Below are 15145 nucleotides of genomic sequence, written 5' to 3'. Positions count from 1 at the left end.
CCGGCTCTGTCTCGCCTCACGCTGCTTAATATATTCTCAGTCAAGTCCGCCATGCGGCCTACTCCGGGGTCTACTCCCCAGCGCAAGATCCTCTCCCCCCCCGAACCGTTTAAGAATGATTAACTTAGTTTGCTTAGTGCTGCTGGGTTAAATTTTATTGCTCGTTGATATGATAACAGCGTATAATGTCGTTAATATACCCAGGGCACGTATGGAAGACGCTTTGAAGTTCTGCGAATTTCAAATTTAATTCCCAAAGTCAATCGAATTTTTATCTATGAATTGAGCGGTATATACCGCCGTGGGCTATTGATTCATTCATTCGGTTGATTCAATTTATTTGGACAGATATTTTCTTTTTGCGAAGTCAATATTTATTAATGACTGTGACCAGTATAAATGTAAGTTACCAAATGTGTTGGAATGTTCTGAAAATGTCAATAATTTAATGTTAGATTTAATTTTATTGGTAATACATTTATTAACTTGCTCACAGTTAATAAATTTAAATTCACTAAAGACAACAGAATAATTTACTTTTCTATTACATGTTGCAATATTGAGCGCTTGTACACCACACAAGAACCTTGTCATAATTTAATGAAATTTTGAAACTTTTTTCGACTTGTTTTTCATATGCTCACATTGCACAATACTTTCTCTTCCAGGGACAAACAGAATCGTTCAGCTTTATCCTTCCCTTTCCTGGGCACAGTTTTTTATTGGTACGGCAAACAGCCAATAGCCAACCATTGCACTCGATGCGACATTGACCGCGAATCAACAGTCTGTTCGTGCGTGCATTCGTATTTGCCTGGTGGCTCGTTTAGTTCGTTGTTCCGCAGCACCATGACTAGAAATCCTTACATATCATTATTGCTTGGCAAAGTGTCTATCGACTTGTTCGCACCGAAGCGTTCATCTTTCTGTCTCCTTCAATGGGTTTCTCGATTGCAGTTGTTGACGGTTGGTTTAAGTGAAGCTACTACGCTAATCCTCCGTAACGGGGAGAAAGCAACGACGGCACCGGAGGTCACGGAATTAAATCATAAAAACATAACATGGCCTAGCAGTAATTCAGCTCAATTGGATAACAGGAGCACCTCATTTTAGAATGCGGGAGAAGTTGTTTGACGTTTTTTTTTCGTTTATCAAAGTTTAGAACTGGAAAGACTCGTCAAGGTAGAAGTTTTCGTGTGGAGTTTGGTCGACAAAAGTTCGCTCTATTGAGTTTGCAGCATCTTCTCGTTGACTTTCTCTGTGAATTATAGGGAGAACTTCTAATTGGCTTGTTTCAACTGAGCGTTTGTCGGATGACAGTAAGTCAGACGGTAGAAGCTGGCAAAAATGCTTTAAACGAGGTACAGATGAAGTTATCTTTTGCATTTGACCCGTTGACTTGTTGCGCCCAGGACTGATAAAAATTGGGCAGGCGTTATTACCCATCTGACGATGGACTTGACCTACATAAAAATTGAAGGATGGAACAAAAGCAGAAATTGATTCTTTTTCTGCCAGCGACAACGACTGTCATCTGTTCGATATGGTACGGTTATGTACACCCTTCTGCAATGAGGTCTCCTCATTCCATGTGTAGGAAGCGCAAAGGAATCCAAAACTGAGCGAAAATAAAATACACCCAGTAGTGAACGATAAGTTGACCAACCTCTTCAAGAGATGCCTACGGCTTATCGTCTAGTCGCAGTTCTCTCCGCGTTGATTTGCTCAAGTCATCAAGATTTATTATTGATTGTTTGCTCAACCTCGAAATGGTCCATGGAGGCAACCGCGCACGGATACGAATCGTTGTCACTGATAAGCATTACAAACAGACCTTTTGCGGGGATTTGGGAAGACGCTTCCACGACGCCAGCCGTACAGCTGATTGCAAGCGCTTTATAGCGAATTGCTTGCTTTGCCGCAGTATACTACCTTCAATATGCTTATTGGGTGCACTGTGCAGCTTATGAAAGGATATCTAGATGAATAGTTTTGTTATAGAGATTATGTATTTTTGCATAAATATATTGTGACGATTTCACTGCTAAGAATAGCTATATAAATGATCAAGAATACCCTAAAATACTGCACAGTACTGTTCTCAAATAACTCTAACGGTTTGATGTAGTGTAATAATGGTTTGCGGACGCCTTTTATATTTACGTACCACTTCTATAACGCATACCGGGAGCACACGTGATGATACTTTTCTTTATACGATAACCAATTACTACAGATACTATTGATCGTCCAGGCGATCATAAGTACCTCTAGGGGATTCTTCTTGCTGGGAATCGTAGAAGGCATTGAGACCTTACCTTGGGTAGGGAGACACTCAAAGCTCTTATAATGAGAAGACGTTAGGTTTGGTTGAGAAGTATTTATCTCAGACGATCCAAACGGTTCTGTCCCATCTAAGCCGAGGCATCTTCATTTATACTCAGTTTTACATTGTGATTTTTACTTTATTTGTTAAACTATGTTTTGGGAAACGTCCTCAATATAAATCCATATTATTTTCAATCCAATAATAACGAACGTTTGTTGCTGTTGTCGTTCAGCACTGGTGGTCTTGAGTTTACGCATATATGCAAGAATGCTTACTTTGCTTAATGCATCACCTGTGCGTTCTTCAGCGCCTTCATATTGTTTATGTTTGCGTTGGTCGCTAGTTGAGCGCAATTGCTATTTGGTATTTCTTTCAGCCGATTGGCTATAAGTTAGTCACTGTTTCCGAGTGACGTTTTTGTTATTATGATATATCGTTTTACGTCATTTCACCATTTCATATTAAAATCTTTTTTGTATTTTTTGTTGTGTAGTAGCTTACCCAATCTGAAACAAACATATATTCCATTTATTAACATAAATTATATGTGTATTTAACAGTCACAGTATCTAACTTTCACGATCTTTTAAGGTCATTGAAATTATGGTTTTCTGTACACAGCATCTTAATAAAAAATCCAAACTTCTATGAGCTATTTTTCAAAAATGTAAGCAAAATATGTGTACGGGCAACGAGTTTGGCATCATCGATCCAACAAAGGTGAAGCTAAGGGAAGCCTGTAGATTGTTTACCTACGCATTCCTTTTGGATCACAAACATGAGAACCATTCCATGGGAACTATAACTGAAGAGGGAGTGTTGACGATTATAAATAAATTAAATTATAATGCCACTTAAATTATAAATATTCTAATTGTGATTTTTTTTCTTCACAATTAGCACTAGGTCATAATATTCACTAGGTCACTGATGTTTAAATACACAAACAGTAAATGTAGTGACATTTTTGCTGAAATAGAACAGTGCTGGTCGAATTATTTCTTGAGACCCATTAAAAACCCTCAACGATTGTATGCCGTGCTGTGGACGGTGGAAAATCGATATAAATAACTGAGCTAAAAATCCACTGTATGGAATGAAGCGACCATCCAAGGAAAGCAAGGTTAAAACTCATAGTTCACCGTGGCGAAAATATCACGGAGCGGGTGAGTCTTTGCCGGTGTCAACCATCATATGGTTGCCTGTCTAACGTACCTGGCCCCCGTAACCATGCCGTGCGAGAAGTAAAGAGTGTCACTAAGAAAACCGCACCGGCGATGCTGAAACACGGAATCGGAAGCAAAAGTATGTGCAAAATGTATGAAGTGTTTTCGGTGTTTGACTTCCACTTTACAGTGCATTTTTCCTTGCCGTGCCAGGGGCCAGCAGGCCGGTTGATGGTTCTAGATTTTGTTGCTTGTCTTTTTATCTATCTTTCATGAGCTAAAAATAAACTATGACCTAAAATAAAAAAAAAAAATAAAACATCTGCAAATCATAAACGTATGAACTCTAGTGCAGGCTTGTGCCAATCTTCTGCTATAGCTAAAACACGAAAGTCATTACATTTGTACTATGTTTCGGTTACAAGCGTTCTTGAAGCGGCCGTCAGAATATTTTGAGAGACAGATCTCGTATGTACGACCGTGTGACCGTGTTCGCAGGCGAATGTTGTACGGTGTGAAACTGACTCGATGCATTCGAGTGAAATTAGTTGTGATAGCAGTGAGGTAGCAGTGCTGCCGGTGCAATGCATTTTCCACTAGTCAACGTAACGTAATGCATTTTGTATGTTCATGCCAAGTAAGTTGAGTAGCACACTTTCCATGTGTCATTTTGGAAATTGAAGTTCTACATCATCCATTACGATTCTAGTGATGCAAGATAGTAGATGGATTTGTCTTCTATTTACCTGACTTTATGTTAAGTGTATCAAGTTTACAATGTGTTTCATACAAGTTTTTGTTATATCAGAAATTTGATTATTGTTCTCGATGTACCTGTTGGAATTATTTATTTCATTTCCTTTCTATATAAAATTACATAGGATTAGGAGTCAATGTATTTTTTATTTGAGTAGATTTAACCAAAATTATAGTCAATGAATAAGGAACTGTCAAACAAACAGCAAATCAATCGAGAGGTAAAGGTATTTTTTGCAAGAAGATATCACACATTTTCTTCTCATGTCACGTATCCTAAAATATTTCGATTGAGCTTTGGATTAAAACATTTGGCCGAGTTATTTGCGGTTAATTTATTTCGTTTAATTTGAACTTAAATTTAAAGCTCGGTTTTCAAGCTAATCGAAATTGAGCTGTGGGTAGATTGTCCAAGCAAAGTCGGGCAATTTGTACCGATGAATTTACGTTGAGATTACAAGCAAAGGGACTGAATGTAAAAAATATGATTAATTAATCTCTCTGTCTGCAGTATCGTCTCAAGATAAAGCGTCCCAAACACGAAAGAATTATTAATCCCGAAGCAGCATTTCATAAAGCATCAAAAGCGTTTTGAAAACTGTAACTCTATACCGGCATGGTATCGCAAAATCTTTGATTGATAATTAATTATGTTTATTTTACCGGTTCCTTCTTTCTTTCCGCAGGTTTTCCAGCCGCTACGAGCTTCCACTGCTGGTGCAGAGTGTGGTGATGAACATAACCATGTTCCTGATGATACACCTGTGCGTGAAGGTGCGCCGGAACAATGCGATCATGCGTATGCGGGAGCGTGTCTTTTCAGGTCAGTAGTGCAGCGCTAACACAATGCATCGCGCACCTTCTGCATCGCTGCAAGGGCAGCGTCGAACGCAGGCAATGCTTCCCTTTCCTAATATTTCTCCGACTCCTTCCGCTATTCTGCTACGGATGGGGCCGCAGCAGCAGTGGCCCCAGCTTTATCCCAAGGTGGTTTTTCGCTTCAGCGGCGGCGCTATCGTGTACCGCATTACACGCAGCGGTGCTCGAAAGCGGTACCGGTATGAAAGACTACCCCCAGATCCCTGATGAGCAGGAGCTTAGTCGCCGTCGTCTGGTTCCGGTGGAATACCTTGTTAGAGCGGGCAACAAAGCACACACACACGGCGGTGTGGTTGTGCGCTGGAAACGTTCTCCATTTCTTTGGTTTAGTTTTTTTTCCCCCCGAACAGCTTGACAGAAACGGTTTTCAATCGAAGCTTGCAAACACTCTACCCCGTGAGACTAACTCCTGTTACAGGTCACAGTAGAAAGTAGCATTTCGCATTTGCATCAACCAGCATAATTTTGCACTGCTTTGCTAGCTGCACGACGCTTTCGTACAAGGTTAAACGTATTCCAGAGGGGGTTCAATGTGTTTGTTGTTGATTTGGACTAGATTGTCCTTGTGGGAAACGAATTCATTTTTTAGCATTTTTCCCAATCAGTTCTAGCGTCTTGCGCTTAGTACGGTATGTCTGTTATGCTAGTGGATTGAATGAGGTTAGTAGTGCTTCCATTTCAAAGTTGCAACTGGTGCAGATGTAGCTCTCCTTTGAGGGAATTCGCGAAAGATTTTACCAAACAATTTTGTGGCAAAAAATATGATGGAATCTTGAGTATTTTTTTATATTTGGAATAGCTTTCACACAATTAATGTATAAAATATTCATGTCTGGGTGGATAAATTTTGCTGCAAAAGCTTATAAAATAATATGCATGGCTAGGAGCGTTATCAGCCACCCTCAAGTGGAAGAACCTTGAGCAAGAATGGTACTTGAAGATATGAAAGCAGACATCGTGCATAATATCCGTGAACCCACGCCACATATTTATCTAGCCCATGCTTTTGCTAACTTGAGCAAAATCTCATCAATCAGCATTTTGTTTAGCTTTCCTCTTCTGTCAGCTGGATGATCTGCCCCCGTGCCTTGTTAGGGAATCCGCTACAGTCAGAATATCATTAGTTCACATTTCAGCCGTTCGTAGCATTACCCCAAAAGCACTTGACTTGAGCTCCCCAACACATCCTGTAATGGTGCTGCACTCAATTGCTCACTCCACCCTCAATCCGTGCTTTACTAGGGCTTGTAGAATGTCCCTTCCGTAACGGCAAATGCTTCGATAATTCCTGAGAGTGCTTTACGAGTTCTCAAAAACGATGATATACTTTTTCTATTGCAAAAACAAAAAAACCACCACGGTATCAACCACTCTGTCAACAGGAACGGATGGGGTCATTAGCGAGGTGGTCGGCAAGAGTGGTGAAGGTGGTGTAATTAACATTCGCAGATCATCGAGCACCAATCTCACTGCGACGGCCGCCGGTGCCAATGCAACGACCTCGACAACGGTCACGGCCAATCTCAACAACACCACCAGCATCGGTATCGGATCGGCCCTGGTAACGCAACCGTCGGACGTTGGTGGGCAGTCACGAACGCTGAAGAAATCGCGATCTCGTCACTATATCCTGGGTACGTCCGGGGAAGAACCATAGGCATTGATGTTGTTGTACACGTACTCCACTCATTCGATGTGTAAATTTCGCACACATCATCCATACCCAACCTCCGATTGTATGTAGTGCTAAGAAGCTGCACACGAAAACCTACTTCATTACTAACGTACCAAAGTAGATAAGGAATAACATATGATTCATGTTACATGTTAACCTCATCCTTCGAGCGTGTGGGAGAACACAATCTTATCATCAATGTTTTATGTTGACATTAAATGTTTGTCTAATGCGTTGTTTGTCTGTTTGACCGATATTTCAAATTCCAGCTTTTATGCTGTAAATCATATAATTAAAAGTAATATCTAAACTAAGTTAATAGAAATAATATCCAAGACAAAATATGTTAATATCATACAAACTTCATTAATTGTATGCCTGTTCTCGAAAGACTTGAAACCAGGTTGTATGGAACTCACATAAGTTTATGAATTTAAGGTCGATATTTTTCACGTTGTGTAGTTTCGCTTAAAAACAGCTGACGCAGCTACGATTCCCCAAAAGGGAACGAACGTACACGAAACTTTTATTTCAGAGCATACATTTCTAAGCGTCCTTCAATATTGTAAGGACCATTGGACCGCCTTTTGACATAGACTGAAGCACTTTTCGATTAGCTTGCCACCATTAGACCAATGCTTTACAAAGATTTCCAATCAGCTGCGCTTACTTGCTTTCCCTAAGACCACCTTTCTATCAGGGGTGCTTCCAGTGAACGACTTCACATTTCCGAATCGTCAATAGTTGTGAACTCGAAGGAAGGACTCGAAAAAGTATTTTTCCTTATCGTGTCCTTTTCACTAATTTAAGTGTTTCGGCGATTCCCAAGGGCTTTACTAACATTATTAAAGGTCCTTTCGGTAGGTCTCTATTCTTAGCGAAGGACCTTGGGAATGGGAGGAGCAGTAGGTGGATGTAACGAATGGACCCTTCTCCCTTCTCCCTCGGGATTCTAGCGTTGTGTGACGCATTTTCGCGTTGCGTGTACAGTGAGAATATTAATTCCCAACCGTGGTCGTAGTACTGCCTTGGGCTGTTTTTGATAGAAGAATAATAGGAGTAACTTCTAGTTCTAACATCCGTAAGGCAAACGGACGGGTAAGTTCCGTCGAGTTTTTCCAACAGCAAAAAAAAATCACTAAATATACTGACGTCACAGACACGCGTATGTGCGTCTCTCGCTAAACATATACGATGAAGTTTTAGTCTGGTAACTTAATGCCTAGATGGCAAAATCGCACAAGTTTCAGGAGCCAGTTGTGAACGCATTAGCTCTACTAGCTGTTGATTAATGTTCGTTTCATGTTTCTTAACTGTTTCTTAAGTGAGGAATAGCGGTCAGATAGCGAATTGTTTCCTGGCAGTAATTTTCCTCAGTTAGTTGTTTGCAATACCCCAGCTTTGATTAGCTAATTACGCCCTATCCACTGTTTAGTAAAGTGTTGGTAAAAGCTTAACCTCACCCAGGTTCTCCCGTCTGGAGCAATCCAGAGCCTTGATTTAGTTGAAGGTCACGATGAACTTTTCACGGGTACGGTTTCGTCTCCCTGGATGATATTTATTGCTGCACATGAATGCATATACCCTTTAAAGACCATTACGACATGGAATATTCCAATAGTTGTTGAGGTTCCCTGTACATCATGTCCTTTTCAACGAATGTTGGCCGACGTCCAAGGTGAATGTATGCTTTGCGCCACAACATTGTAGGGTGGATATTGAAATATATAACGAATGCAAATGGAGACTTTGTAAATGTGACCAAAACTTCCTCGGTCCCATCATGCTCACCACGTGTGCGAAATCGCGCCACAGTCAGGTGTCCAACCGCGCTGAGCTTTTCGTGACATTTTAGGGTAGGACAAGTCATTTTTTTTTTGTATCAAATGCTCTAGCGCGAAACTGTCCCCGTCCTTGTTGATCCATGTGGTTTTCGCATAAATTTTAAAGAGTTATGTACCTAATGCTTGCTTTGCATTGTCGGTGGTAATGTTTAGCTGTTGTATTTTCGTTCCGCTTACTGTGGATACACAACTCGGGGAAGGATTCCTGTGGTAAATATCCCTGCCAGCTACGGAATAATCACCAGCTGTTATTGTATGGCGTATGGCGTTGTGTACTCTATGATACTAGCTCGTTTGCCACAGGATTGGCTAAGCTACGAACATTGAAATGTTTCAGCAAGCGTTGCCCAGCCGGGTGGAATGATTGAATAAATTTACGATCTCAGGAAAGCAACGCCATTTCACTGCAAAAAAAAAGTTATAATGTTTTCCACAGAATAGTGTAAAAGCTTTGCAGTGTAAAAAGTTTGCTGTGTGCTGTTTGAGGCAACTTCACCTATTCCACAGTCAGCCGGCTCTAAAGGGAAGCCCGAAAAGAAAGCTCCTTTACAGCACTAAGCGACTATCAACAGTTTCTTTTGTATTAACAGCCAAAAGGGCGCTCTTCTATGGCGTTTTGTCGTCTTTTTCTCATTCGCGGTCGCTGTTGAGTCGGACAACGTAAAGCAGTTCGAAAGCAACAATATTTGAATAGGGCTATCCATATACATATTCCATGGGAAGGGTGACTTTATTTTGAACGTTTCGTAACTCGTTGAAGCGCAGTGCACAAAGGCTGACACCGCTATACATTCGCTATAGAATAGGAAAAGCGTTTTCCATACAGTTATTAATAGAATAGATGAGTAAAGTACAATTGCTATGTCGTTTTTTCCCCTAATAGAATGATGTAAAAAGGACTCTTTAACTATTGACTGGTGGGACATTGTATGGAATCGTAGTGTTATTGAACCATTTTGTTAATTGGTTCTTAAGTTATTGTATATTTTTACTTCACATATTCGGTTTATGTTAAGCACTTTTGGGCATCAAATGAAGAAAGCGAAAACATATCCTTTGTGTTATAAAAAAACCCCATTTTATTAATCGGTTACACCCTTACGTGTCCTTTGAATTGGCAGTAAAGGTCACTTTTTCTCAATAAAATCAAGATCAATATACAACAGCACACGCGCGCCCACATGACGATGAAGGAATCATCGATCATTGCAGCAAGCGAGCGTAATCGAAACCCATACATCCTTTCTGAGCACAGGAGTCAGAGGACAGGCCCGGAACAATATGTCCCGAATAATGAAACCGGATGTGGTAACCTTAAAAAAGCTATCAACTTCGCCCAGCACAATGCGGGTTCGGTAAAGGTCGTGAAAGTTTCCTTATAGCACCTTGTTTTCGCTTGGTCTTTTTGGTGGTGTTCAGTGGTCCCGTTGGTTCCGACTGGAAATTTCGATCCAATCGTTGTAAGACAACAAATTGTGCTTAAATCGCTTCGCCCGCGAAGAAAAGCATAAATCCTAAACAAGGAAGGAATCACTTTGTTGGCACAAGAAATCATCACGAATGTGTTGTTGTGTGCCTTTGTTTATGGGCGCGGCCAACTAAATCATTATGCTATGGTTTTGTTGCTAATCCTTGCCCATAACGCTGTTTAGAAGCATCCACGCTAAGAACCGGGCTGACTGCAGGGCAAGCGTAGAACTTTCAGCATTATTCAAAGCTTCAATCAAAGTCTCCCATCGTGGGTTGTGGACGTGTTGCTTAACGCGTGGTAACGATGTTTCGCCATTTCGGTGGTACGTTATTATTTTTCTCTTTCCCACTGTTTATAGCGCATTTTCCACCAATCACGTCAATCAGTTCCGATCGCTGACATAAAACAGGAAGTAGCGCTTTTCTCACGCTTACAGCATTGGTGGTGTGTGCTTTAACTGTAAACCTCATTAGTTTTATTGAATTGGCTAGAAGTTTGTGTGGCGATGGCCACAAATCGGGACCCGTTGGTGGAATGAATATTTTTATTTCCAACATCACCCCAAATGCCATCGATAGAACAAATAAAGGCAGACGCATGTTACCTCGCCGTCATCAATCAAGCATTCGTTTAATGATGTCACCGTGGCTGTGAAGTTGAATGGAAGGTGGGACGGTCAAAATCACAAGTCAAAGCTCGGGGCTAATGATGAGCTGAAAATAGGAAGGTAAAATCAGCAGACAGATAGAACGGTCGGTGTATCTCCCTAATGCTTTTCACTTTCTTACCGGCGTAACACATATTGACAGCTTGATAAAATTAATAGCGTTGGATTTGGGTTTGGCTCGACCGTCCTACTTCTGGGGAAGAGGCTATAAAAGGTCAATTCCATTTCGTGCTATATTTGAGAGCTGTACGTATCTCTATGCCTTATCAGACTGGACTGGGAGTTCCCCAACCGGGGTTCGTGAGTAGTGTGATCCTTTCACTTGGAATGTAATTTTATGTGATCTTGCAATCAGTTTCGATTAAATTGGAATTTATAGGCATTTTTTTCATTTATTTTAGACCACCAGATGAGTATCTTTAACCAATCAAGCGAATTAATATTGTGTGATGGGAATGGCAATCACATATTTGTTGCAATATCCTTATTGGTCTCATCATCTTTCCACGAAAGGATTGAAGAACATTTTAAAAAACTATTAAAGGGTCATAAAACATTAGCAGTGCAATATTGGAATCAATTCCAACATAGGACTTCTCTGCCTTTACGATCTTAAAACATAAATTTTGCAATCTGTGGGATTAGTGCCATTTCCATTTCAATTTATTGCTTGTTATTTTAAACTACTTCATCGAATTTCTGAGCGACGTGGTGTGCCAATACCAAGTATCAATTTCCATCCAGACGATTTCCACGCACGCAAATTCGATTATCCTTTTTTATTAACTTCCGAGATGTTCCGCTATTATCTTACAAGGCTATACTTCATATCTAATATTTCATCGAGATAATTTATTTCTATGAGGTTGGGAGACTATCCTATCTTCATTATTCTGCAAAGAATAAATAAACACCTTCGCCGGAACCCCCGCGCTCTTTGGAGTTTTATCAACTCCAAACGGAAATCTTCTGGTTTTCCCGGCAGCGTCAGCTACAATGGGCGCTATGGCAACACGCCTACCGAAGTTTGCGACATTTTCGCCACGCGCTTTGCCGCTTCCTTCCATCCTGATGACGCGGACCAGAAGCAGACTGCAGACGCCCTGTCTAACATCCCAATGGATGCAATGGTCCCCAATCTTCCGTCGATTGATGCGTCGTTGGTCTTGAGGGCGATTGACCGGCTTAAACCTTCATTTACTCCTGGACCTGACGGGATCCCGCCATCTATGTTGAAACGCTGCGCCACCGCTGTCGCACCCATTTTGGCTGCGATTTTTTGTGAATCGTTGCGACTAGGTGTTTATCCTGCCTGCTGGAAAAACTCGTGGATGGTCCCTATTTACAAAAAGGGTGATAAATCCAACGCATCCAATTATCGTGGCATTACATCGCTTTGTGCCTGCGCCAAGGTATTTGAGCTCTTAATGTATGAACCGCTTCTCGCTACCGCCTCGAACTACATTAGTGAGGCTCAACATGGATTTGTCCCCAAACGCTCAACCACCACTAACCTCTTGGAGTTCGTTAGCCTCTGCCACAGGACCATTGATGCCGGCCTTCAGGTTGATGCCGTATATACGGATATCAAAGCAGCTTTTGACAGCGTGCCACATTCAATTCTTCTCGCTAAGCTTGAAGTCCTTGGTCTTCATGCTAAAATGCTGGCCTGGATGCGGTCTTACCTTTGCGGCCGATCATACCAAGTAAAAATGGGAACCAATACATCGCGATGCATCAACGCTACTTCCGGAGTACCTCAAGGGAGCAACCTTGGTCCGCTGCTCTTTGTCATCTACATCAACGACGTGTCGCGGGTGCTTCCACCAGGCAGTCACTTGCTGTATGCCGATGATGCGAAGCTGTTTTCCCCTATCCGCACCCAAGCAGACCATTCGCTTCTTCAGACGGCTCTGAGCGTGTTCCAGTCCTGGTGTTCCACGAATGGCCTAGAGCTTTGCGCCGACAAGTGTGCTATAATAACGTTCGCTAGAAAACGCAGCCCGCTGTTATTTGAATACACCATTAATGGTTCTGCCCTTGTGCGCCAAAGCTGTGTCAGGGACCTTGGAGTGCTCCTTGATGCTAAGTTGAGCTTCCAGGACCAGCTTGAGCATGTTGTCACTAAGGGCAACCAGCAAATTGGCCTGCTGAAGAAGTTAGCGCGCGACATCACTGATCCGGTCTGTACTAAGGCGCTCTATTGTTCCTTAGTACGTTCGGTGATGGAGTATGCATCTGTGGTGTGGTGGCCTACGGCTGCGCGTCCTCTGGCCCGTCTGGAGTCCGTCCAGCGCAAGTATACGCGGTTTGCTCTGCGTTCCTGGAGCGTCCAAGTCGACTACAATGGACGCTGCGCGTTACTGGGCCTGGAGTCGCTGAAACAGCGAAACTGTAACGCGCAGAGATTATTTGTCACAGGGCTACTTGACCATCGTATCGACTCGCCGGCACTACTATCCAGGCTCAACATCTACGTTCCGGCGAGGTCGCTCCGTGCCAGACTATTACTTGACGTGGAGGAACGTCATAGTCGTTTTGGTTCCTCTGATCCGTTATTGTCCATGTGCCGAGAGTTTAACGCTGTTTGTGATCGTTTTGAACCTGACATGTCGCGTTTATTATTCTTAAATTGTATTCGTTCTGTGCGACCAACTACGTGTTAAATGTACTATTAAACCCAAGCTTCAAAGGGGCCATATGAGGCTCATTGAATAAATAAATTAACAATTAACAATTAACAATTAACCTCTTAAGGTTGTAGTACTTCGATTGCAGAAGACTTAACGTGTGCTGTATTTATATTTAACTCGAAAATACATAATCATTCCTTGGTACGTAGTTCTGGTGGTATTTTGTACCGGTAATCTCGTGTGAAGTCAGACACGAGTACCACTGACGGAAACCACCGAACCACCCTCAGCAATACTAACCGCACGATTAGGCATCGAAACACGTGCCTGATGTGGGTTTTCCTTACTATCATTCATTCGTTTTGACATTCATAAAGTAAATAGTAATAATGTGCGTTACTACCACACCTACATTTTCAGTCTCTACGGTCTCTACTTACGATCTATCACGATGGCAGCCACGTTATGATGGTTCTTGTATATTCTCGAGCGAATAAAGAAGCACTAGTCATAGAAAAATAATCCCATTTTGCAGCAAAACGCCCGTATATTGCGTGAGGGAGTTGTGACGTTACGTTGTGCTTTTTTTTCTATATCTGCAAATGAATATAAGAGAAAAGGGCGAAAATAATCAGTCCCTGCGTTGACGTGCCTGCGCTGTGATTAAAAATTAGCTTCATTTGTCGGCGCGCAGTAGTAAAAGATTGCGCGTGTTTGGCGCGAAAGGAATTTTACGATGCTAGTTTGCATGTTTTGCGCCATCTCCCTGTTCATTCTAGAAGACCCCCGACATTAGTAACTGTCGGCCAGCGACTGTGTGCGTGTGTATGTCTTTCATCATGTTAAATGTATTACTTAGTATTGCGTTTGTTTCGTAATATCTTATTCGTTGCTACGATCATAACATATACGTTCCATCCCCATTGTCACAGCGACCTAATCCATGAGTCCTTTGTCCTCTGTTTCTCATCAGCAAGATGTCATTTAAAGGTTTAAGTGTAACATTACTTATGCTATTTTTTGCATAAAATCATGTTTCATTTATTAAAAAAAAGCTAAACTTAAATATTGAATCTTTTGCTTTACGATTTCATTGATTTTGCTACCTTCACCCATGGATGGAACAGACTTCGATTCGCGTTACTTCTGGCAGTGGACGGATTTCCAGTCGTACCTCGATTTTATGCTCGTCGTATGGGCGGTCGGTGCTGTCATCACGTATCTGATGCTTTCCGTTACCTGGTTCATGGAGACAATCGGCTTCCTAGCCGTCTTTACCGAGGCAATGTTAGGTGAGTGTTGCAATGAGTGAAAAAAGTTGTGCATAATTAAAATGATTTTAATTAATTTTAACATATCCTTGCAGGCCTTCCACAGTTTGTAAGGAACTATAAAAATAAATCTACCCATGGGATGAGCATCTGCATGGTGATCATGTGGACTGCTGGTGATATGTTTAAGACTGGTTACTTTATTTTAAGACATGCACCCACACAATTCTGGATCTGCGGTACGCTGCAGGTAAGCGGTCGCAAAACAAATGGCCAAAAGAATTAAATTTAATGGACAAAAGATTGACATGGTTTTTTATTTTATTTCCATTACAGGTCAGCTTAGATCTCGCTATATTGCTACAGGTCTACATTTATCGTAAGAATCCCGCACCACGTAATGCGCATCGTGGCGATTAGCAGTTTGCCCCCCAAAATATAACTATTCAAGGCA

General features: G+C 41.7%; 1 protein-coding gene across 1 annotated transcript in view; it reads left to right on the top strand.

Moving 5' to 3' along the window:
- The window catches only part of LOC128305658 (solute carrier family 66 member 2), a 22068-nt gene extending 6923 nt beyond the window's left edge, over positions 1–15145 (top strand). The window contains exons 2-6 of the mRNA XM_053043224.1: positions 4938–5074; positions 6513–6764; positions 14548–14712; positions 14787–14941; positions 15028–15145. Of these exons, the coding sequence (XP_052899184.1) occupies positions 4938–5074; positions 6513–6764; positions 14548–14712; positions 14787–14941; positions 15028–15111 (793 nt within the window). The 3' untranslated portion in view covers positions 15112–15145. The remainder of the gene's footprint in view (positions 1–4937; positions 5075–6512; positions 6765–14547; positions 14713–14786; positions 14942–15027) is intronic.

The sequence above is a fragment of the Anopheles moucheti genome, chromosome 3 (assembly GCF_943734755.1).
Source record: "Anopheles moucheti chromosome 3, idAnoMoucSN_F20_07, whole genome shotgun sequence".
NCBI lineage: Eukaryota > Metazoa > Arthropoda > Insecta > Diptera > Culicidae > Anopheles > Anopheles moucheti.
The sequence above is the reverse complement of the archived record's forward strand: the minus strand, read 5'-3'. Positions and strand labels throughout refer to the sequence as shown.